The sequence below is a fragment of the Haliotis asinina genome, chromosome 9 (genome assembly GCF_037392515.1).
Source record: "Haliotis asinina isolate JCU_RB_2024 chromosome 9, JCU_Hal_asi_v2, whole genome shotgun sequence".
In the NCBI taxonomy this organism is placed as follows: Eukaryota; Metazoa; Mollusca; class Gastropoda; order Lepetellida; family Haliotidae; genus Haliotis; species Haliotis asinina.
This window is the reverse complement of record NC_090288.1, coordinates 46,687,536-46,709,431: the sequence shown is the minus strand read 5'-3', so window position 1 is coordinate 46,709,431 and position 21,896 is coordinate 46,687,536. Positions and strand designations below refer to the sequence as shown.

The 21,896-nt window shown below is 36.1% G+C and overlaps 1 protein-coding gene across 4 annotated transcripts in view; it reads left to right on the top strand.

The window, feature by feature from the left end:
• The window catches only part of LOC137296861 (voltage-dependent calcium channel subunit alpha-2/delta-2-like), a 74,520-nt gene that overhangs the window by 25,229 nt on the left and 27,395 nt on the right, over window positions 1-21,896 (top strand). The window contains exons 10-22 of one of the 4 annotated variants that reach the window (XM_067828736.1): window positions 609-708; window positions 1,876-1,953; window positions 4,670-4,759; window positions 5,428-5,565; window positions 6,170-6,248; window positions 7,794-7,843; window positions 8,771-8,872; window positions 14,353-14,436; window positions 18,497-18,553; window positions 20,075-20,152; window positions 20,277-20,351; window positions 21,110-21,178; window positions 21,409-21,480. In XM_067828736.1, the coding sequence (XP_067684837.1) occupies window positions 609-708; window positions 1,876-1,953; window positions 4,670-4,759; window positions 5,428-5,565; window positions 6,170-6,248; window positions 7,794-7,843; window positions 8,771-8,872; window positions 14,353-14,436; window positions 18,497-18,553; window positions 20,075-20,152; window positions 20,277-20,351; window positions 21,110-21,178; window positions 21,409-21,480 (1,072 nt within the window). Of the gene's footprint in view, window positions 1-608; window positions 709-1,875; window positions 1,954-4,669; window positions 4,760-5,427; window positions 5,566-6,169; window positions 6,249-7,793; window positions 7,844-8,770; window positions 8,873-11,594; window positions 11,676-14,352; window positions 14,437-18,496; window positions 18,554-20,074; window positions 20,153-20,276; window positions 20,352-21,109; window positions 21,179-21,408; window positions 21,481-21,896 lie in introns of all 4 variants that reach the window. The other 3 variants (XM_067828739.1, XM_067828737.1, XM_067828738.1) reach the window with 3 other exon arrangements.

The window sequence follows — 21,896 nt, the reverse complement described above, 5'->3', positions numbered from 1 at the left end:
CACCAAAGTTACAGAGGTTTCACCAAGATGCTAAACATCTAGGACCTCACTTAATCCTTTTCCCTTTAAGTCTGACACTTCAGGACATAACTAAAAATATTCAACTTAATGCCATAGGGGTCACGATATGTGAAGAAAATGAATGTAAAGCAACATTCATGCATTTATTCTTGATGTTAATTAATGATGTATGGTACATTTACTGATAATAATAGGGATGTTTGTAAACTGGGACCTGTGAAGATCCAGGTTTGAATTGGTTGTCATCAACCCATGTTTGCCATAAGAGGCAACTAACAGGACTGAGTGACTTGGTTGATATATGCCATCATATACCATGTGCATAGGTTGATGTTTGTGCTGTTGATCATTGGATTGTCTGATCCATACTGGCCGCTGACATATAGCTGGAACATTGCTGAGTGAGGCATGAAACTAAACTCACTCACTTACTAAATGTGATGACTGTTTTCATTGTTGCCTGCCACTATATGTTTAGAATGTTGCTGAAAGTGGTGTAAAACCAATGTCCAGATTTTGTTTGATAGGGGAGGTACTGAAACTTTATATATTGATTTGCTGTTGAGAGGAACCTCGTGTTCTTGCAGGAGTGGAAGTACTCACGGCCAGGCATTACAACTGATGAAGGTGGCTGTCAAGTCCATTCTTGACACACTGGGAGAAAATGACTTTGTCAACATTGCTGCAGTGAGTCTTTCTGACATAAACACTACCTAATTTTTCTAAGATTTATGTCATGACCATGTATAGAGATGCTTCTTTGTGAAATGGCATCTTGCGTTTGTTTTCTTCCATGTCATGATCTTTTTCATATGTTATTATTCATGCCATGGTGTTTCACAGTGGTAATTATTTGTAACATGGTCACTTACATAGATAGTTATTCATACCATGGTTCATTGATGAATATTGAAGCCATGGTCACTTACATAGATAGTTATTCATACCATGGTTCAATGATGAATATTGAAGCCATGGTCACTTATGTTAATGATCATTTCATACCAAGGCCATTTACGGACAATTATTCATACCATGGCCACTTACATGGATAATTATTCATACCATGGTTCATCAATAATTGGTGATGCCATGATCACTTATATTGATAATATTTTATGCCATGGTCATGTAGGTAGATAATTATTCATACAGTGATCACCTATGTAGATAATTATTCATACTAAAGTCAATTACATGGATGATTTCTCATTCCTTATTCGCTTCATTAGGATTTTTTATCATAATCCGATTTATTGATGCTCCTCCCTACCATAATGTATAATATAGATGATCTTCAGTAACCCATGCGTGTTGTATTAATACTGAGAGTCCACTAACGGGATCTGGTGGTAGGGCTGGCTGACTTACGTGACACATTTCATCGGTTCCCATTTGCACAGATGGATGCTCATGTTATTGATCATTGAATTGTCTGGTCCAGACTCGATTATTTACAGGCTGCTGCCATATAGCTGGAATATTGAAAAGTACAACATAAAACTAAACTGACTCCCTCACTCTGTGCATGATAAGAAAAAGTACAATTTTTATCCTCTTCTCTAATACGCACAAATTGTTTATATGTGGAACTGTGTTGATCATGTTGTTTGGATCATTGTGTGAACTACATAGGGAAGTCATGTTTATGTGAAACTGATAAAAGCATGCATATTTCTTATTATTATAATATTAGAGAGATGACATATTCTGCTAGTTGGTTTTATTGATTTATGTGGTGTCATTTCCCTGTTTTATAGATGTTTGTAGAGGAAAGAATGTGCCCTTTAGAGATGTTAGATGTGTTGTGTAAATAATTGATGTGGTATCGTATCAGTATTTTTTCCCTTGCAGTTTTCCTCAGATGCACAATTCGTCAGTCGATGCTTCAACCATACGCCATTTGTACAAGCCACCTACCGCAATAAACAGGTAGGTCGGTGTTACCTGCAAGTGTTCTCGGGGTACTGCAGAAGATTGATATTCTATGATCGGTTGCCCATTCTGGATTCAGTGCCAGTGGGTTAGCATCTTGGTAAAAGTGTTTGCATGTAGTGGTGAGGACTCAAGTTTGATTCCCGTTTGCATACAGTGTGTCAAGCCCATTTCTGGTGTCTCCCACCATGATATCAATGCAAATAACAGTAACAATGGTATAAAACCATACACACTCACTCATTACAGCTGTATGTTGGTGGTCTATAAACTCGCTCACTCACCATTTTTGCTTCATTGTTTACAGAATTTATTTTACTGAATAGTTTGTTTGAGTCAAAATTGATATTTTGATAAGTTTGTGTATGTCAGATTTTGGTGGGCTATAAATATTACTTTTGTTTGTTTGGTTTTTGTTTGAAAAAAAAATCAGTGTTGATTCTGCCTTGCATATGTAAAAGTAGTGTATTATTCATGGAAACATTAGTATTTTTTGGTTGGGGACAGTTTCTTCTCAATTCGAGTGGGTTGCCAGAAAATGCATCAAACTCCCAGTGACCTAGTAAAATTGTGTGTCAGGATTCCCACCAGCAGAGAGCCTATATAGAGGGGGAGAAGAAACTCCTCGAAAAGCTGCTGAACGTATGTCTCGGGTCATTACGTAACCCGTGTAGCCAATATGGTGGCAGCGTAGTGAGCCCGGTTTATTTTCAACAGCTGATTAAGTTTGCTGAGTGTTGTAACAACTGAAATCCTACATGTAGGAGATAGGTTAACTATTTTGTCACTTCAGTTCAAGTCAAATAATTGGTATTAGTGTCTGTATTAGGACAGTAGATTTGTAGTAAAGTTTCAGGTCGGTAAGTTATAGCTCACTGTCTTCTATTCTCGATTCACCGCGAAGATAGACTAAATTGTGCTGCTAAAAACTTCTTTTACACATTCGTTTAATTTTTAGAAGGAAAACATACCTTTAGTTGAAAGGTATTTGCAAGTGATAGTGACAGTTTTATGACTTAAAAAGTTGTTAGGGTGTAATTGAGGTTTGTGAAAAATATGACATTTCGCTGATCTGTTCTGATCCGCCATTAAAATGCTATACGCCAATGTTTGAGTATTTCTAGTTACTTCCTCAAAAACGTCTTTCACATACACCTTTAATTCACATGAGGGGAAAATACCATCGGGTGAAATGTGTTTGCAAGTAAGAGTGATAGTTCCATAATCTAGAAAGGAATGTTACGGTGTATTTGAGGTGTGTGAAAAATGTGACATATCGCCAATCTGCTCTGATCCGCCATTGAAATACTACACACTGCTGTTTGTTAATAATCAAAAACAAAATGTTGGGGTGTATTTGAGGTGTGTGAAAAACATGACATATCGCCGATCTGATCTGATTGGCCATTGATGCTTGAGGGTTATAGTTCCATAAGTTCTTTCTTTCTTGTTGATCTTATTATTTGACAAAACTGGAAAGGTGTTTTAGAACACTTTGTTTTTTAGGGCAGTGTGACACTGTCAGTTACCATTTTGTTAATGTCCATTCCATTCACGGCATGCAATAAGATATCTGGATTAATTATTAATGAAAACAAAAATGTCTCAAATTAGATTTTTTAAAAGGACAGCTGATGTTAACATGTGTTCTCGATATACTTTTGCGTTGTTTACTGTTTTTGGATGGAGGGCTGCGGTGTATCATTTATTCTTTCATTCATTCATTCACATATGTTTATTTCTTTCATTTATTCACATAATTCTTGGTCTTAATTCTTACTATAATTCATTCATTCATTGTAAAAATCTGACTTATGCAGTAAACTGGCTGAAGTTCTGTTAAACACAACTGAAGTTGCACTAGGAACGAGCCAAGTCACTGTGTGCGTTTGAGCATGACGAGGCACACATTAATTAGTACAAATGGTAAAGAAAGCGAGTGACCTATCCCTGTTGTAGAGTATCCCTGCTGCCAGAGAGAATTGTTGCTCATAGTATCAAATTCACTTATTCATAGGTTTCATTCAAATTTCCGGAATATTTCTCATCTCAGTGATGCTTGCATATAAACACTCAGGAACTCAAATAAACACACAAACAACCAAACACACAGAGAAACACATTTAGACAAAAATACAAACAAATTCTGAAACAGACACACAGACAAAAACTCAAAGAAACACACTGAAAAACTCTTAAGTACAAACACAGACACCAAGCAAATAGACAAACACTCCAACTCGCAAACACTCAAATGAATGCACAGATAGACAAACACACGTATATACAAACACACAGACAGTCAAATGCTGAAACAAACATGCACACAGACACACAGACATTCACATAAACACAAACACACAGTCAAGTTTTTAGCAGTGGGTATTGCAAAGTCAGCACTGTGTCAGAGCGTGACTGTTGCTTGATGACAGATATTGATGCTCACACTTTTGGCTGCTATAGTGTGTTCATTATATAAATATACGAACACTGTTGTGGAAATACGTTCAAATCAATCACAACTATTCTTTGTTTACAAATTATCAAGGGTTAGCTCCATATATGTTTCAGTGACACACAAAAATGGTAAAACAGACCAATAGAAGGATTGTTATCTCAAACTGCATCTACTCAAAAGAATTTTTGGGGTAATGTAAATGCTTCTAGCTGCAGTATTTGATGTCAGGATACTAATTCTCTTCCTTTGTTTCAGAAATTGTCAAATGATGTCAATAACCTGTCTGCCAATGGAATGGCTAACTTCGAAGTGGGACTAAAGTTTGCTTTTGAACAGTTTGAGATTGTAAGTCGGACATGTAATCACCTGATTGTCCTCAATTGTATATATTGTTATAGTATGAACTATTGGGGTGGTGTTGCAGCCTAGTAGTTAAGGTGTATGTTCGTTACACTGAAGTCGAGGATTCTATTCACTACATGGTTACTTTGGGTGAAAGCCATTTCTGATGTAACCCACAGTGATATTTTGCAAACAGTGGCATGAAAACATACTCACTCACTCACGTCAGTGTATTTCCTGGTGCAATATCTACCATTGGCGGGTTCAATACAAGTTGAACGTTTTGCAGTGAAGGCTTGGGTGGGGGGAGGTGAGAAGGGAGAGAGAGGAGGAGGAGAAGGTTGGTGTCCAGGGTGTCCAAACACCCCTCGAAAATTACTGGATCCACCTATGTTTACTACTGAAGCAGAAGAAAATGTACCTGGAGGTGCGACACAATTAAGGCAAGAACCTTATCCCAAACTTGATCACACAATACTTTGTGCAGCACTTAAGGGACAAAGCTCCCCAACAATCAAGTTTTCATTTCGAAGCTTCAGTTATGAGTTGAACATGATAGACTTTCAGTGGTTCCCAGTGTGTTGCAGATTCTACTGTTGTTACAGCATCAACTATCTTGAAAGGGGTCATATATGTTTATGATCTGGAACTCTGAATCTGTTTTTCAACAGTTTGAGCGGAATGAGACAAGCTCAGACTCTGACCAACAAAATGGAGCTTCCTGTAACAAAGTGATCATGTTGTTGACGGACGGAGGTACAGACAATGCAGAGGAAGTTTTCAAGCAATACAACTGGCCTAACAAGACTGTGAGTACCACCTTTTCTACCATCAGTGGTTGCGTCTGTGTAGTTTGTCTGTTATTTGGACAACTTTCAAAGGAAAATTAATTTACCATTTGGCTTTATCTGTCATACTTACGTTCATGTCACCCCTTATATTTTAAAGCACATTTGTGGTGATGTTGAAAGGACATCCTCCCTTAACGTTGTATTGTTTTGATTCAATGCCCTGGCTACATCATATCATCGGATGCCAATTTAAAACTAAATTCATTGAAATCTATAGAATTTTGTGTTGGTGTGTTGTCAGTATATACTCAGAAAAGTTTTCAATTTTAGTTCTGACAGCAAAAACAAGATCTGGCATAGGTTGGGTTTAGTGTAATGGCAACCATTTGAAATAAGAGTTGTCTCCTGTGTAAATATGTTCCCTAGCTGTAGGGTCATGCCAACCATTTATAATAAGTGTTATCTGCCACCAAAATATTATCTAGGCACTGTCATGCTGTTTTGGGTTTCTGTTTTGTCATCTGAAGGGTGTTCCATTGCAAATTATATCATACATTTTCTAAGAGAGTTCTCTCCCCACATATGTGTTCCACAGACTAAGCATGTTGTTCTTTGTTTGCAGGTTAGGGTTTTCACATATGCTGTGGGTCCCACAGCCAACCCGACCAATGCCATAAGATGGATGGCATGTGCTAACAGAGGTAAGGAGAACAGTCTGATTTTATAATGATAATCAATGTCTATTAATAAATGATATCTATTTTGTGTGCGTATTTTTCACTGTAGAGTGAAACCTGCAAGCACCAGCACCTGTCTAATCCAACAAACTGTCAAAACCGGTATAAAATTATGGTCCCCTCATTTTACAATGACATTATTAACATCAATTTAACATTGTCTGATCCCGCACCTGTCTGTTCTGTATTCCGGCAAGAGCCTTCAGTCCCAAGGTGCAGTTTTCACTATTTGGTTACAATTCCATCAATGTGAAAACAATTCATACATGTGCATGTATATGTACACTGGATTGATTCTTTTGAACACCATATGTAAGACATTGCACAGTGTTGCTGAGAAGCATTTGTAGAGAAGAGCAAAGGTGTCATATATGTACACAGGATTGTGATTCAAATGAATGCCATATGTTAGACATTGCACAGCGTTGTGATTCATTTGAATGCCATATGTTAGACATTGCACAGCGTTGTGATTCACTTGAATGCCATATGTTAGACATTGCACAGCGTTGTGATTCACTTGAATGCCATATGTTAGACATTGCACAGCGGTGTGATTCATTTGAATGCCATATGTTAGACATTGCACAGCATTGTGATTCATTTGAATGCCATATGTTAGACATTGCACAGCATTGTGATTCACGTGAATGCCATCCAACAAGGAATTATGATTATAATTGAAACTGTTTAAACCTGCATGGATAAGACCCATAATCCAAACCACTAATTAATCCTCTTGTCACACAAGATGATCAGGAAGTAGCAATTGTGTGGCAAATCAACCGTCTGTAGTATTACCACAGTTATGCTTCATAAACACTGGATGTTTGTGTTCACTGTTTTCAAGTGACCGTCATGTATCAGAGAGTAAATAAATAGGCACTGATTTTATTGACTCATCAGTCACTTTGTGTGTCATGATGACCAGTTGCGGGCACGTTATATGGCAACCATGTTGGAAAATGATAATCACTGTCTAGTTCATCAGCCAGTCTAAACCAGCATTTTATTTTGGTCGCATGGGTGTCGGTTTAGACAGGTTTCACTGTAGTGTGGTCACTATTTAAGGTGAAAACACCACATAGTGATATTTAGAAAGAACTTTTATGAATAAATGTAAGATTTAGTAAAGAATGTGATTTTCATTACAAGAAACTAAGACTCTCAGCAAAAAGTTTAGAGTTGACAGAGCTGAGTTTCAATGACATGTGTCTGATGGTTCTTTATGTACATAGGAGGAGTTAAAAAATCTGTTGAAAAGCCACTTGCCACAGTGACTTCAAGAAAGTAACTTGTCTTGACTAATTTTCCACTTGGTGCAGATATGAAATTAAATCCAAGATTGTTTGCAGTTTCAAACCATAAGTGGAAATTATCTAGTAGTCCATGGACAAGTAAGATACCAGTATTTGATTGCCTGAAATGAAAACTGACTTGTCCCGGGCGTTGGGCGATGGGATTTTTGACCCCCTGCATAGAACTATTTGTCTGTGTTACTGGTTTCAGGCTATTTCTCCCAGATTCCTGCCATGGGCGCCATTAGAACCAGAGTGCAGGTATGTCTGTTTACATCATTAGTGTGATAGTATTTAACTGTTTCTTTGTGAATTATGTTGATCATGAACATCATTAATTAATCAATGTCCAGGAATCTTTCTGATAATTAACAAACAAACTTACTTTCAGGAACTGCAATGCTGGTTTTGATGGTTGAAAATATTCTGATATGGGATTGTCAGGCTGAATCTCTTTTTCAAGTGAATCTGATTCAGTATTTTGTGTGTTCTTGATTTTGATATGCAAAGTGGACATGTCATGGATTCAAATCCAAGCTTGTCCACTTGTGTGTAGTTTTGTCTACATCGTAACAATGCTCGTTTGTATTCAGAATGGCAAATATCTGAGATCTGAACCACATCTGGTTCTCCTGTCACATTTAGCTGACATGCCTTGAAAAAACTGAAATACTAGGTTCCAGTTGTCATGCTGAATGCCCTGGTTTGATTTATCACATGGGCACAATGTGTGAAGTCCATTTTTGGTGTTCCCTGCTGTGATATTGCTAGAACATTCCTAAAGGGGCATAAAACAATGCTCACTCACTCACTCACTCACTGAAATACTGTTCAAGACAGCAATAAATTCAGCATTCTCTCTATGAGAGTTGGGGGCGGTGGGGTAGCCTGGTGGTTGAAGCATTTGTTTGTCATGCAGAAAGCCCAGGTTCGATTCCCCACATGGGTACAATGTGTGGTGCCCATTTCTAGTGTCCCCTGCCGTGATATTGCTGTAATATTGCTAAAAGCGGCATAGAACACAACTCACTCACTCACCATAAGAGTTGATTCACTTCACAATTCATTCTTTTGAGTGTCTCTTTTATTAGGCCTAGCTTATCTAAGGAATGTAAAGTATGAACAACGCACATCTCAAACCATACTTCAACCTAAGCATGTATGTAACAAGTGAAGACATTATTTCAGGAATATATTGAAGTTCTGGCTCGGCCTCTTGCTCTCAGTTATGTCGAACACATCCAGTGGAGTAGTACCCACACAAACCCATTCTTCAACGCCAGCAATGCGGTAGTGTATACAATCACCCATCTGCACTGCTTCAATACTGCTTCTGGTACAGGGCTTTGGTTGAGAGCGATTCCAATTCCTTTGTTGGTCTTTGGGGGTTATTCATGGTTGTGGAATGTCATCTTCAAAGTAAAGTCAAAAACTGTGTACCAGCCAATATTATTTGTATCTTTTGTTTTTGAGATATTTGTTATTTCCTTGAAATTGACTTTCAAGCAAGTCATTACATTGTAAAAAAAACCTGTATCTTGAACATGAGTCATCACTGGAGTATTTACATTGTCTGTGTGATACAATGTGTCTTGTTGGAGTGCACGTAGACTCTGCTCTCTGAAAACATACAAATTGATGAAAATACAAAAAAAATATTTTAACCTTTTCATCTTCAGATAGAGGATTTTGTGAGACATCTTAGGAATTAATTTTGATTTTTAAACAGTTGGATTCATCAGGCCACAATGAACTGTTATTAGATTTTCATCCTATTTTTAGAAGGAAAAGCCATGAAGTCATTAATTTTTTAAAGCCGATAGTTCAAGTTGTCTTTGTGATTGAAGAATAAAATGTTGACAGACTTCCAAAGGTATATCAGGTGTGATGGGGTAGCCCAGTGGTACAGTTGTTCACTCTTCACAACCACCTTCAAATCCCCTCATGGATACAAAGTGTGTACTTGTGAAGATCCATGTTAGAATTGATCATCTGTTACCCATGCATGTCATAAGATGCGACCAGGTTGTCAGACTTGTTGACGTTTTTGACACATTGTCATATCCCAATTGGCGCATTCGATGTTCATGCATTTGATCACTGCATTGTCTGGTCCAAACTTGGTGACCGCCGCCATGACGCTGGAATACTGTAGAATGAAACCAAACTCGATCACTCACTTACACAGGGTAATGACTCTTTTCATTGTAGCTTGCCACGATATGCTAGGATACTGCTGAAAGTGGTGTAAATGCATACTCACTCACACGAAGCATCAATATATGATGTGACTGTGTGTCGGGAATATATTATCGTATAGCTACCAAGGGATAGGGTGGTGGGGTAGCCAAGTGGTTAAGGTGCTGACTAGTACTGACTAAGACCAAGGTTCGATTTATCACATGGGTACAATATGTGAAGCCCATTTCTGGAATCCCTTGCTGTGATATTGCTGGAAAATTTCTAAAAGCATAAAAACCATATTCAGTCAGGTACTCACTCTCTACTTAGGAACAAAATTATGTCAAATGTGGTGACACCTGGATGAAAATGTAATAATTTATATATTATGGCCTTATGTGTTCAAATCCCATTGAATGCTTTTGGCTCCCTCTTACAACATATTATTATGTATGGTTTACTTATTGTCTATTTTCATATAAACATTTTGTAATTACCCAAAGATATTTATTTCAGCATTTCAGCATTTCATGTATGTTTAGGTTTTCAGTTCACAATGACTTTTTTTCATCACAGCGTTTGTGCATGAGTGATCTGCCCACACATACTCTCTGTGGTGTCTACTCAATAACTTATGTTGTATTGAAGTTCCTTTTATTTCCTTTACTATGAAGTATAAAATTTGTCATATTTGAAGACTTTCCTTACCAGCCTTGGACAACATGGTCCTGTCTGACAACAGACAAATTCATCATGATTTAACTGGTTTGTTGTACTGTGGTAGTGGAATTTGATGGTGAGATTTGAAACATGTTTTTTTTCAGAACTTGTGTATCATACATCTGAACCAAGTCAGATCTTTATCTCCTCTCCACATTGAAGCCAGTTGTCCCCCTACCCATATCTGCCTTTTGTATCTCCCCAAACCATCCAAATCTGCCTTAAAACATCTCCATCCTCATCCAAACCAGTGCCATATATCTGACAGCCACATCTTAAACTGCCCTAAAGATCCAATTGACACCCCACAAAAACAAGCCATAATCCCCTGCCCTTCCAAAACATCCCTAAATCTTCTCAACAGACCCAAACCATCCTATGATCTCCTTTCCCCTCAAAACCAGGCCTAAATCCCCACCCGATCTATACAAGCACTAAATCTCCCCACCTGACCCAAATAAGCACCAGTTCTCCTCACCTTAAGCAAACAAGCTCTAATTCTCTCCACCATCCCAAGAAGCACTAAATCTCCGTATCCAACCCACACAACAGTAATTCTCCCCACCTGAACCAAACAAGCACTAATTATTCCCACCCTACCCAAACAACACTAATTCTTCCCACCCCACTCAAACAACACTATTTCTCCACAACCCCATCAAACATGTTGTGTATATCTCCCACCAAACAAGTTACTCCTGCCCTCTACATCTCCCCACCTATGTAAACCTGCTCTCGACATCTCATGACCCTGTCAAAGTCCTTCCGACATACCTCTCCATACTCCACACAAATTTGCCATCTATTACTCCCATACTGTCTCAACCCCAGCCAAATCCATCTCTCACATTTACACACCATCCTTCCACATAGCTTTCCCCAACACATTACTCCATAAGCCTTTTGGTCAAACTGCATCACTACACCTGTACCCTTTTTCACAAAGTGATTGCAGCACTAAGGTGATCGTAACACCATTCTTTAACATAGATTTATGACTGTCATAGTGCTGTGATCACTTTGTGAAACAGTCTTCTGAACAGTGAACCCATAGATCCTACAATCGCCTGCCCTAGCCCCTCCAGTGATATAGCTATGTGGTCTCCTTCAGAACTACACTAGAGCCTTAGTAGGACCCAAGGAGTATGTTCGCAGTCAGAACTTCAGCTGGGAGGTCACCCAGGACCCTCATGTATGGGTAACATGGATGATGCCTGTACATTGACAAGGATGGAGGAGTACTCTCACCCCTAAAATAACTCACCTCATTTATGTAGATTCTGAGTATGAAACTCAGACAAATTTCAGCCAGACCACAGGACTGGTTAGATGTAAAACTTGCCAGCCCTGCTAAAACTTAGCTGTCTACAAAACATTGTTATATACATGTCTAAATTTTAACCCGGCTGTCAGGCTAGTGAATTTGAGAACCTGGCAGTTCATGTTGATACTAGCCCACCATGGATGGCCGGGCAGGCAGGTATTTTGAACGCTGGTAGATTATTAACTTCCGATTTAAAATTGGTCTAATTTGAGTTACAGTAATCTTAACTTGAAAATATGTTTTGGGGGAAAAAAAGATTTAGCATGAAAAATTGTGAAAATGAAATTTATGTATATTTTGGGGACTTTTTTATGCTTAAATTTCCACAGCCATGTAAGCATGAAGTTTGTTCCGAACAAGATCTTTAAATAATATAATATTTATATGAACTCAAGCTTATGTCAGACTTGATGAAATGTTGCCATGTTCGCACTTGTGGTGGATGTCTCCAAAATATTAGTACTGTTTGGGTGAAGAAAGTGTGATTCCACTCTTGTCATGGTTTGTTGGTGTCTCCAGCATAGCATGGAATTGTTGGTTACCATGGTAACATGATTGAAACCCTAACCCTCTAATTTCTAACCATTACACTTTTCAGATGCATTTTTTGAGGTGTTTGACAACCACAGTGTGAAAATACAGAGCATTGATACGATTGCATTTTTATGTCTTGTCTTTTGTTTTCAACCTTGGAATAGCACATTGACCATGCTGAGAGAATTGGTGCCGAAAATATCCTTATATGAATGGTGCATTGTGATAAGAGACTTCATGGCATAATAGACATGAAAGCCACCATATTTGATTAAAAATTCTAATGACAAATAGAATTAACTAAATTGAATTTAGTTGAATTTCTTTTTTCATCATAGACATACATTTTTGGTTTCTAATCTTATAAGAAACAAAATGAAATAGTTCCATGGCTTTCAGTTACTGTTAACTATACCAAGAAGTGAGCTGAATTGTGGTCCTGTAATTCTTTGATTCGGAAGAATGATCTCAACTCTGTGTTGAAAATAAATGTTCACATTGGCAACAATGTCAAGTCCTAAATGTCAGAGAATTCAAAATCATAATCAGCATTATTAAATCATTAGTGAATTGAAAGTTTGTTCCATGAGATGTTTGGCATGAGACTGTGCAAGATTCCTGTGTTTTACATTGATGTAAACTGATAAAATGGGTGACTCTGCCTTGTTAAATGCGTGTGATTGACTAAACATCATGTTGAACTGAATCCAGATGCTTCTGTAATATGACATTACTTCATCTGATTAGCTGGAAGAGAGAAATATCTGTAAAGATTTGAAAATTCACATTAGTTTAAAGTTTAAAGTCTTAAATCACAGTGGGTATTTATTTTTATTTTTCCTGTTCTGAATCATCAAATGATTTGAAAACTGCCTTCATTGTCGAAAAACATTCAATGATGTAATCATGGATGTTTCATGATTCCAGGAATTTTCCAAATTTTGTTTCAGCCGATCAGGTAATAAGCATCGTTACAGAAGCACTCTGATTGATTCTGTTTGAATGTAATCTATATTTTTCTTGTTCATGGTCTTTTATGATAATGGATATTACATGTTTGTTTGACTAGATTAGTGGTGATTGGTGAAACATAGTGCAATGCAGTAATAATTTTGAAAAATTGTCCTTTTTTATCTATTACTTTAAAGCTTAACCATACATTGATTTTGGTAAAAGAAAAATTCTGAACATAAATTCAAGTACCTTGTTGTTTTGAGTTGAAATATTGCTGTTTAAAATATTGTCAATAAGTGTTTTTAATAACAATTTATGGAAACCAGACTCTTTAGAAATGATTTCAAAAGAAGTTCAGTGATGGTAATTATGTGAGCTTAGCTTCATAGTATGGTATCTGAATCTTGGAACCTCTGAAATTTTCAACTTGTAGCTCTAGAGCTATGAAAGGAATCTATGATTTTCGGATGGGCCCTTGACCTGAAGGGATTTTAGATATTGATTGTGATCACAATGCAGTTTATGCCAAATACTTTTGAAGCTTCACCTGTGAAGAATTGGTCTTTACCAACACATACTTGTCATAAGAGGCGATGAACGGGACCAGTTGCTGTTGATCACTGGATTATCTGGTTCAAACTTCATTATTTACAGACTGCTGCCATATAGCTGGAATATTGCTGAGTGTGGTTTTAAACAACTAATCAACTAACTTTTGAGTCCTCTGATCCAAACGTTGAAGACCTGGGTATTTTTCCCACGTGGATGCGATATGTGAAGCCCATTTCTGTCGTTCTTCGCTGTGGAATATTGCTCAAAGCAAGAAAATACTCACTTACTCTGTCCTGAACATTATTTTGGCACAATTTTACTTGATTTTAGCCTCAATGTTAGATCCCTCTGAAGTTGATACAGTTTAACAGGAGGAAATTTTACAAGATTCTGATTTTGGATCAGTTGCTGAAACTACTGATCACAAAAGTTGTATTGCACAATGTTTCACATGTGTGCCTGGTTTCTTTGCTTGATGCTGACTGGTGCATTTGCTTCCTTGAAGGAATACATACCTGTTCTGAGTCGACCACAGGTGCTGCAGAACGTCAAACGCTTTGTGTGGGGTAGCATTTACTACGATTATCTGGTACTGATCATCATTGCCTCTAATTATCAGTGTTGTTTAGTCTTTGTGTGTGACACACCACAGCCGAGGGAACATTGGTGCAACAGTAAACAATTGTTGCGGTACCAGAGATAAAAATGCTCTGAATACCCCAAATTGAATTATATAAACAGATCAAAATCAAAATAAAAATTTTAAGTTTTAAAGTTTAGATTTGAAATTAAATTTTCATGTTTGAATTACTATTTTAGATTTAAATTTTTAAATTTGAATTTGTAGATTAGAATTTAAATTTATAATTGTAGAATTTACTGTTACAAACAAGGCTATGGTGTGATTAAGTGTAGAAGTCACTGTCAGTTCTTAGGCTGTAGTTAACTTGTCATGGTAAATCGTTGTAGAATATTAGGAACACACATATGCCCTTGCTTCTGTGATTGATGGATATATTATGTTTGAAAGTAATCTTCAAATTAATAAGGTTTCGAGTTCATGAGGAAATAGGCACGTTAGAAAAGTGTCATATATGAGCTCGGGTTTTTTAAACAAGGTGTTTCAGTTATTGGAGATGCATAAAACTGTGCCTCCATTTTCTTACTCTGTTGGTTAAATCAAACATAATGTATTTCATCTCCACTATATTGGCTACTATGTACTAGGAGATCAGTGGGATATTATGAATGGGATCAAATGTTTCTTGTATGTTTCCATATAAAGATTTAGTGTGGTATTCTTGGAACATGTTCAGCGGCGATAATGATCCAAAAAAGATGTGAGAAAAGGCTAAACAAATGAAGTTTTCTTTTCTTATTTGGGTCACACTTGTTTGTTTGCTTTATGGAAACTATCTGTCAGTCAAATGGAAACCATGTTGATATGGAAAAGGAACTAGAGTAACCTCCCTTTTGTCAGTAGATAATGCAATAGTGCATCATCTGAGAAGTTTCTGCCATAGTAGAAATTCTCAGTAATGTCCATATAGGATTGCAACTAGGAAAATCCCAACAAACTCATAGTATTTGTTTCTTTTAAAACATTGATGTACTTTTGTTGATAGAGGGTGCTTCTTTTCGGAGGTTCGCTTTGTTTGTTGCAAATTATCACTATTGGCTGTATATAAGGGGCAAATGCAGATTATTTTCATTTCAACAAAATATGTTGTCAATAGATCCATAAAGCAAATGGGGAAAAAAGTGTGGCTTAAATGTTCATATTAACCCAGCATTTGTGAAGTCTGAATAGATTACTAGCTCTGTGTGTAGATTGTTATAGTAGACGCTTCATCTACTTTTGTATTGTAGTAGTACAAGAAATGTAGATGTGTAGATGTTTTGTTGAACACTGGATCACCTGTGTCCTGAACTGTCCACCTTCATCTCCTGAATACTGAGTTATTTTCTTATTGATTTTTGTCATAAATGTGAAAAGAAAGATAAATGTTGAGGTTCTTTTTTCAAAAGTGCATTTTGATTGTAATCATATTAAATTTAGATTGTGTTCAGCAAGAAACTTCTTCACTCTATGTGATACCAAGTCCTTGTCCTTATCTAGTCTGATGAGTCTTTGTGGAACTGCAACCAGCTGGTGTTTCTGTGTAGTCTCATTGAAATTGGATCTTCAGCTCTGATGAAATACCTCACAGCATGAAGATCTGACAACGTTTCCATTTAATATTGACAAACTGTAGTGATGGCAACCTTTGCGATTGGGATGTTTTGACATAGTAGCTTGAACAGATGCTTGACAATTTGACAAGAATCTCTAACATCAAGCAATTGCACAAGCATCTGTATTGAAATGTCGCACTTCCTGAAATAAAAGGGTTGTCTCTATTGTACTTTCTCTATTTCTACTCAAAGAAGACTCCCATTCAAAGTAATGTTTAGAATAAGTGAGTGATAAAGTTATCACTTCAGAAAAAGAAACCACTTGAAATGACTGACATTCTATGAAAGTACATGTACTCATCTTTGACTTTAGATACTAAAAGAACAGTCAATACTGTAGATAATATATCTGACTTTTTATTGTTTATATTTGGAACTGGTTGTTTAACCTCACTGTAAAAGTGCAGATGAGCTTCTTTGAATACTTTGTGCAAATGGAGTACAGATTTAGAAGTTTTGAAGGTGATTGAATAGAATGGTGCTGAATAGAAATTCATCACATTGATCGTACTGATGGTTTGTCAGTTCTTCTGAAGATCTGATATGAATGAGGGTGTCATTGTGTATCTGTAGAACTGCTTCCAGGGACATCCCTATGAAGCACCAATATTGGTTCTCAGACACTAAATTTTGAAGTATAGATATTTATTTTCTCATGGTTGTATGGAAATTCATTTTAATTCAATTCAAGAGTTTGTTTTATCAATAACAGAGATCTGTTTTTGTGTTTAAGAACCAATTCTCATCCATGTTAAGTGTATATGAGTTACTTCTGCATAGCTGTCCCTAAAGTATATGTTTAATCATGCTATTCTGTATGTCTTTTCTGAAACTATACACATGGAACTAACTTGTTATTTGCTGTTTCAAATGTTTAAATTTTCATTTTCCATGAGTATTGTTTCAGGAAGAACAACCAGTGAGCTTCAGACACTGTTAAACAATGCTTTTTTGCATACCTAGATGCTTGTATGTTTACTTAAGTGCATACCATGTTCTTGAAGCTTTCCCTAATACAATGTCATTTTGTAATAATCAACAAGGGTTTGTGTTGTCATCTTGAGATCATGTAGTCCTGCCTCTTGTTGCAGTGTAGGTGTGATTCAGGTCAGATATGTTCGCATGACAAAGGCATACATCTTGTCATCATGATATACTTGAATAGGTGTTTTATCAAAAATATTTGCTTAATATCAACACTAGGAAAGTGTATTGTGATTGGCTTAGGTTTTGGCCTAAGAAATGATATGTGAAGATCTATCATATCAAGAAGTAGCCAGATTGAATGACATCTGCTCAGTATAGCTATTGCTCAGCCATGATAATTTTTAAAAAATCTGGATGATGTGTGAAATATTAGATAAAGAAAGTTGATATGATCAGTAATGGCTGAATTATTTGAAGTATGAGATATGGTACAGTTTGATTATCAGAGGGTTATCACAAGACTGGTCACTTAAAATATGAAATCGTTATGGCTGTCATTTGGCACAAGTTGCTTGGTTTGATAGCACATATTTAGTCATCGATAGGGTAATATAAATACTTTCAGATTTAACTAAAGCATTGAAAGTTAAAAGAAAATGACAATTCTGAACGTTGTAATGTATGTTTATGTTCAGAAAAATTGTACTAATTTTGAGCACTCATGAATAGAGTGTGTGGTGAATATATGATTGGTCTCTTCAGATAATCCCTAACAATAGCCTTGAGTGTCCTCAGCCTAATACGTACTGCATTGGCAGCACAAAAAAATTTGTATGTTGATTCATAAAGGCAGTTCATTAATACATAACACAATGGTGAAGGTTTTACTCTGTGATTAATTGTTTGCTTCTTAAGTTTTGCATGACCTGCATTCAACATTTCTAGCTCATCTGTGCATGTTCTGTTATTTTCATTATGCATGAAATTGTTGGCACATATTTAAAATTATTCTTTTTCACAGGTGTGTTTTATATAAGCCAGTTAAAGCTAATTCTCAATGGAAGCATATTTATTGATAATAATAAAAAGATTTTTTTATGGTGCTAGTTCTGCATCACTGAGAGTTGTGCACAAAGCACATTGTAGCATATATACTGAAGACAGATAACAGTTAGGAGAGTTAGTGGTAGCATCTGAAGAGGTATGTTATTAGTCTAGATTTAAACACATACATATAGGTTCACTCTTAAAGTTAAATGGGAGAGAGTTCCCCTACAAAGCAGCTGCATGTTTTATCATGTAATACCATTCAAAGTCTAGCTTTTCTGTACTATTTTGATGTACTATTTGAAGTCTATTTTTCTGTCCATACTGATATTGTTAAATATGCAGTATATATGTTTTTGAGGACTGGATGATGATGATGATGATGATGATGATGATGATGATGATGATGATGATGATGATGATGATGATGATGATTTCAGGGTCTTGGAATGATGACAACAGTTACACTGCCAGTGTACAACAGAACAGCTGGATCTGTGAGTGGGGGTGGTCACAATTTAATCACCTTTCAACACCTATCATTCTTTAGCCATTTAAATATCACAAGCAATCATATCAAGCAGATCTAAAGCTAACACTTATGTTTTACATTAGATTTTTGGTCTTGAATCAATAAAGATGAAATGATTACACTGAAATTTAAAAGATCATTGCTCATTATTCCTCATTAGTGTAATAATGCAGTATTTATTTTTGTAATACTGTAATTTTCAAGGGAATTATTATATATCTCTTCAGGCTTTCATTTTCAATCTCTTCTTTGAGTAGCAAAGTTGAAAGTAAATATTGCTAACTTTATGGATTCCCATTTATCCTTTGAATCAGTTTGATACAGATCTTGTACTGGTGGCAACCATCTGTGTCAAGCAAATAAAAGATCTTCACGAAGTTTGTCAATATTATTTCAATCATCCAAATTTGAATAATATAATACTGAAGAATGACACATGACAAGGAAATAACTGCTACATCTCTGAGGGAGGTAAATGCTCAGCAAGATTTCTTGTGACAGTTTCTACCCAACATGGTGAAAATATACTGAACAGCTAAAGAAAACACAGCTCTGACCTTTTTTCAAGTTTGAAAATAAAAGACATAAACATACACACATACTTTTATGAGATTTCATTTTTACGCAATTTGTGTTTCTTTTGCTGTTCAGTATATATTTCCAGATACATTTTGTTGATATAGGATATGATAAAAACTTTACTGTGGTGCAGTTTTCACAGCAAACTGATACGGGTATCTCAGAATGAAAATCACAATGAAAAATTATAATGACAATGAAAACTGTAACAGAATAACCTGTGGATAGGTACATGAGTACAGCAAAGTCTTCTGGCAATATATTCAGGCTTATAAGTTATGATTATTATTGTTGCATCAGGTCAGCTCTGTTTATTGTAGTCAAGGCCATTGGCTCACAAATTTGTGTACAACAGGCATAAGGCAACAGAGATACATAATCTGTCCTGTATTCTTTGAAATCAATAGGGTACAATGGTCACAACTCATTTTCCACATTTTCATGTAACCTTATTAATGCAAAGAGCACTATCGATTATGGGAGGACTTGTGGTGAATGGTTATCAATTATTGTTGAATTGTATATATTTTTAATGTTATCACCAATTTTAAGGGGTTTTCCTCAGTTTGTTTTCTCATGGAAAATGTTGTAATACTGTCTTGCAGTGAGATACAAGAAAGATACAGGAATTGTAGTAAAAGAATTGGTTAAAGTCTTACAATGCTCATACCTTTATGCTGCTGAGTGCAATTGTCTGTTCATGAATAGTCATCAAATTTAATGTTTAGTTTATCATCATTTTTAATCCTCATTTCAATCGATTTTCAATTGCTTTGGATCTCTGGAACACCACTTATGTGTAGCTTTCATTATTGGAAACTGAATGTATTTTTGATAAAGAACACCCATCGCATTATGGGTTCAAGTGCTGACATAGTGCTGTAGTTTGATCATTTGACTGTTTTAGTCCAACCAGACAATCCTTGGAGTCATGGGTATTGACGTCACAACGGCAGATATGGTGAAGAAAAGTCCCACAGAAAAGGTAGGAATATGGTTGATGTCAGTATTTCACTGAACTTCAAACTACAAATTAATTTGCTTTTGTTGTTTATCCAAATCTGCATATGATGCAACCTTTTGAATTGATCTGTACCTTTGTATTTCAGCTCGGACATACTGGCTACTCCTTTGCAATCAACCCAAATGGTTATATCATCTTTCACCCCCTTCTGAAACCAACAGTAAGTGGCTTCAATAATTAAGTACAATGTAAAATAAGACAGACTGGCATTTTTAAAGGAATTGTTTATTAGATAGTTCTTACATGTCTAAAGATTCTGCTCATATATTTCCGCCAAAAAATTGGAAAAAAAGTGGAAATGATTTCAGAATCTGATGGGCCAGATGAAATGATGTTAGATTCTGAAAGGCCAGTATAAATGATTCTGATAAGTAGTGCAATGATTAAATGGATTCTGATATGTCAAGAAAAAATGATTGTAGATTCTGATGGGCAAGTGGACATGACTTTAGATTCTGATGGACATGCGGAAATGATTTTAGATTCTGATTGGCAAGTGGATGGTTTTAGATTCTGATGTGGAAGCGGACATTATTTTAAATTCTGAAGGACAAGTGGATATGATTTTAGATTCTGATTAGTCAGCAAAAAGTGATTTATGATTCTTATAGTTTAGATATCAAGACTAAAAAAGTGTGACTAGTGGGATGGGATTTAATAGCGAGTGTACACATTTCTACATAACCCACAGTGACAATACTGCAAGCATGTATGTGTGTAACAGTAATAGTTGCATGTAATGAAGGTGAACACTACCAGATAATATGTCAGTTAAGGGGTAGGGTATAATTTTTATAGGCTGATTTTTCTCATCAGAGACATAGATGCCCATAACATATGCAAACAAGGATATATTTCAGAGTTGATTTGTTTTTTTTAAATTTGGCTGTTGACATATATTTGTCTGTTTATATGCAGAAGTACATGCGGGACCCTCCAAATGTTGATCTTTTAGAGATTGAAATAGAAAATGAAAAGAAAAATGAGGTAAGTCATTATTGTGTTCTGTACTACAAGTATACTTCTTAAATAAAAGTACAGGCAAAAAAATTGAATAATTCCTTGAAAGTATTTTTTTTGTTTGAGATGTCAGATTGCAGACTGATTTGACATACTGCATGGGAATTATTTTCAGCTTCTATAACAAACATAACACAATGACTGCATGTTGTTAATGAGGCAGTTACACATTATTATTTATGTGATTACTGTTTCAGCTTCGAACCAATATGATTAAAGGACAGAATGCAAGCATGGAAATCGAAACGTTAGTGTTGTCATCAGATATGGTTAGTATGATCGAAGTGTTTTACCAGGATACCAACTTGTAGAGATACGGGTTTGAATTGGTCATCATCAACACATGCATGTTGTAAGAGGCGACTTACAGATCTGGCCCCGATTTCTTGAAACAAACTTATATTTTTACTCAAATTTCAAACTGAGTTTGACAAAATGAAAGAGCTGAATTTTAACTCAATAGTATTTTACAATAAAAAAACTCCATACATGCTTAATTAATCTATCCACCAAACTCAAATTGTCCACAGTGTTTGGATTTAATATTGATTTCAGTTCATTCTGGGGAATGAATTTTCCTGTGTTTACTCAAATTTGAGTAATAATTCAAACTTAAGTCAAAACTGAGACTCAAGTTTGATTCGAGAAATTGGGGCCAGGTGCTCACAACTTGCATTGCATTAAA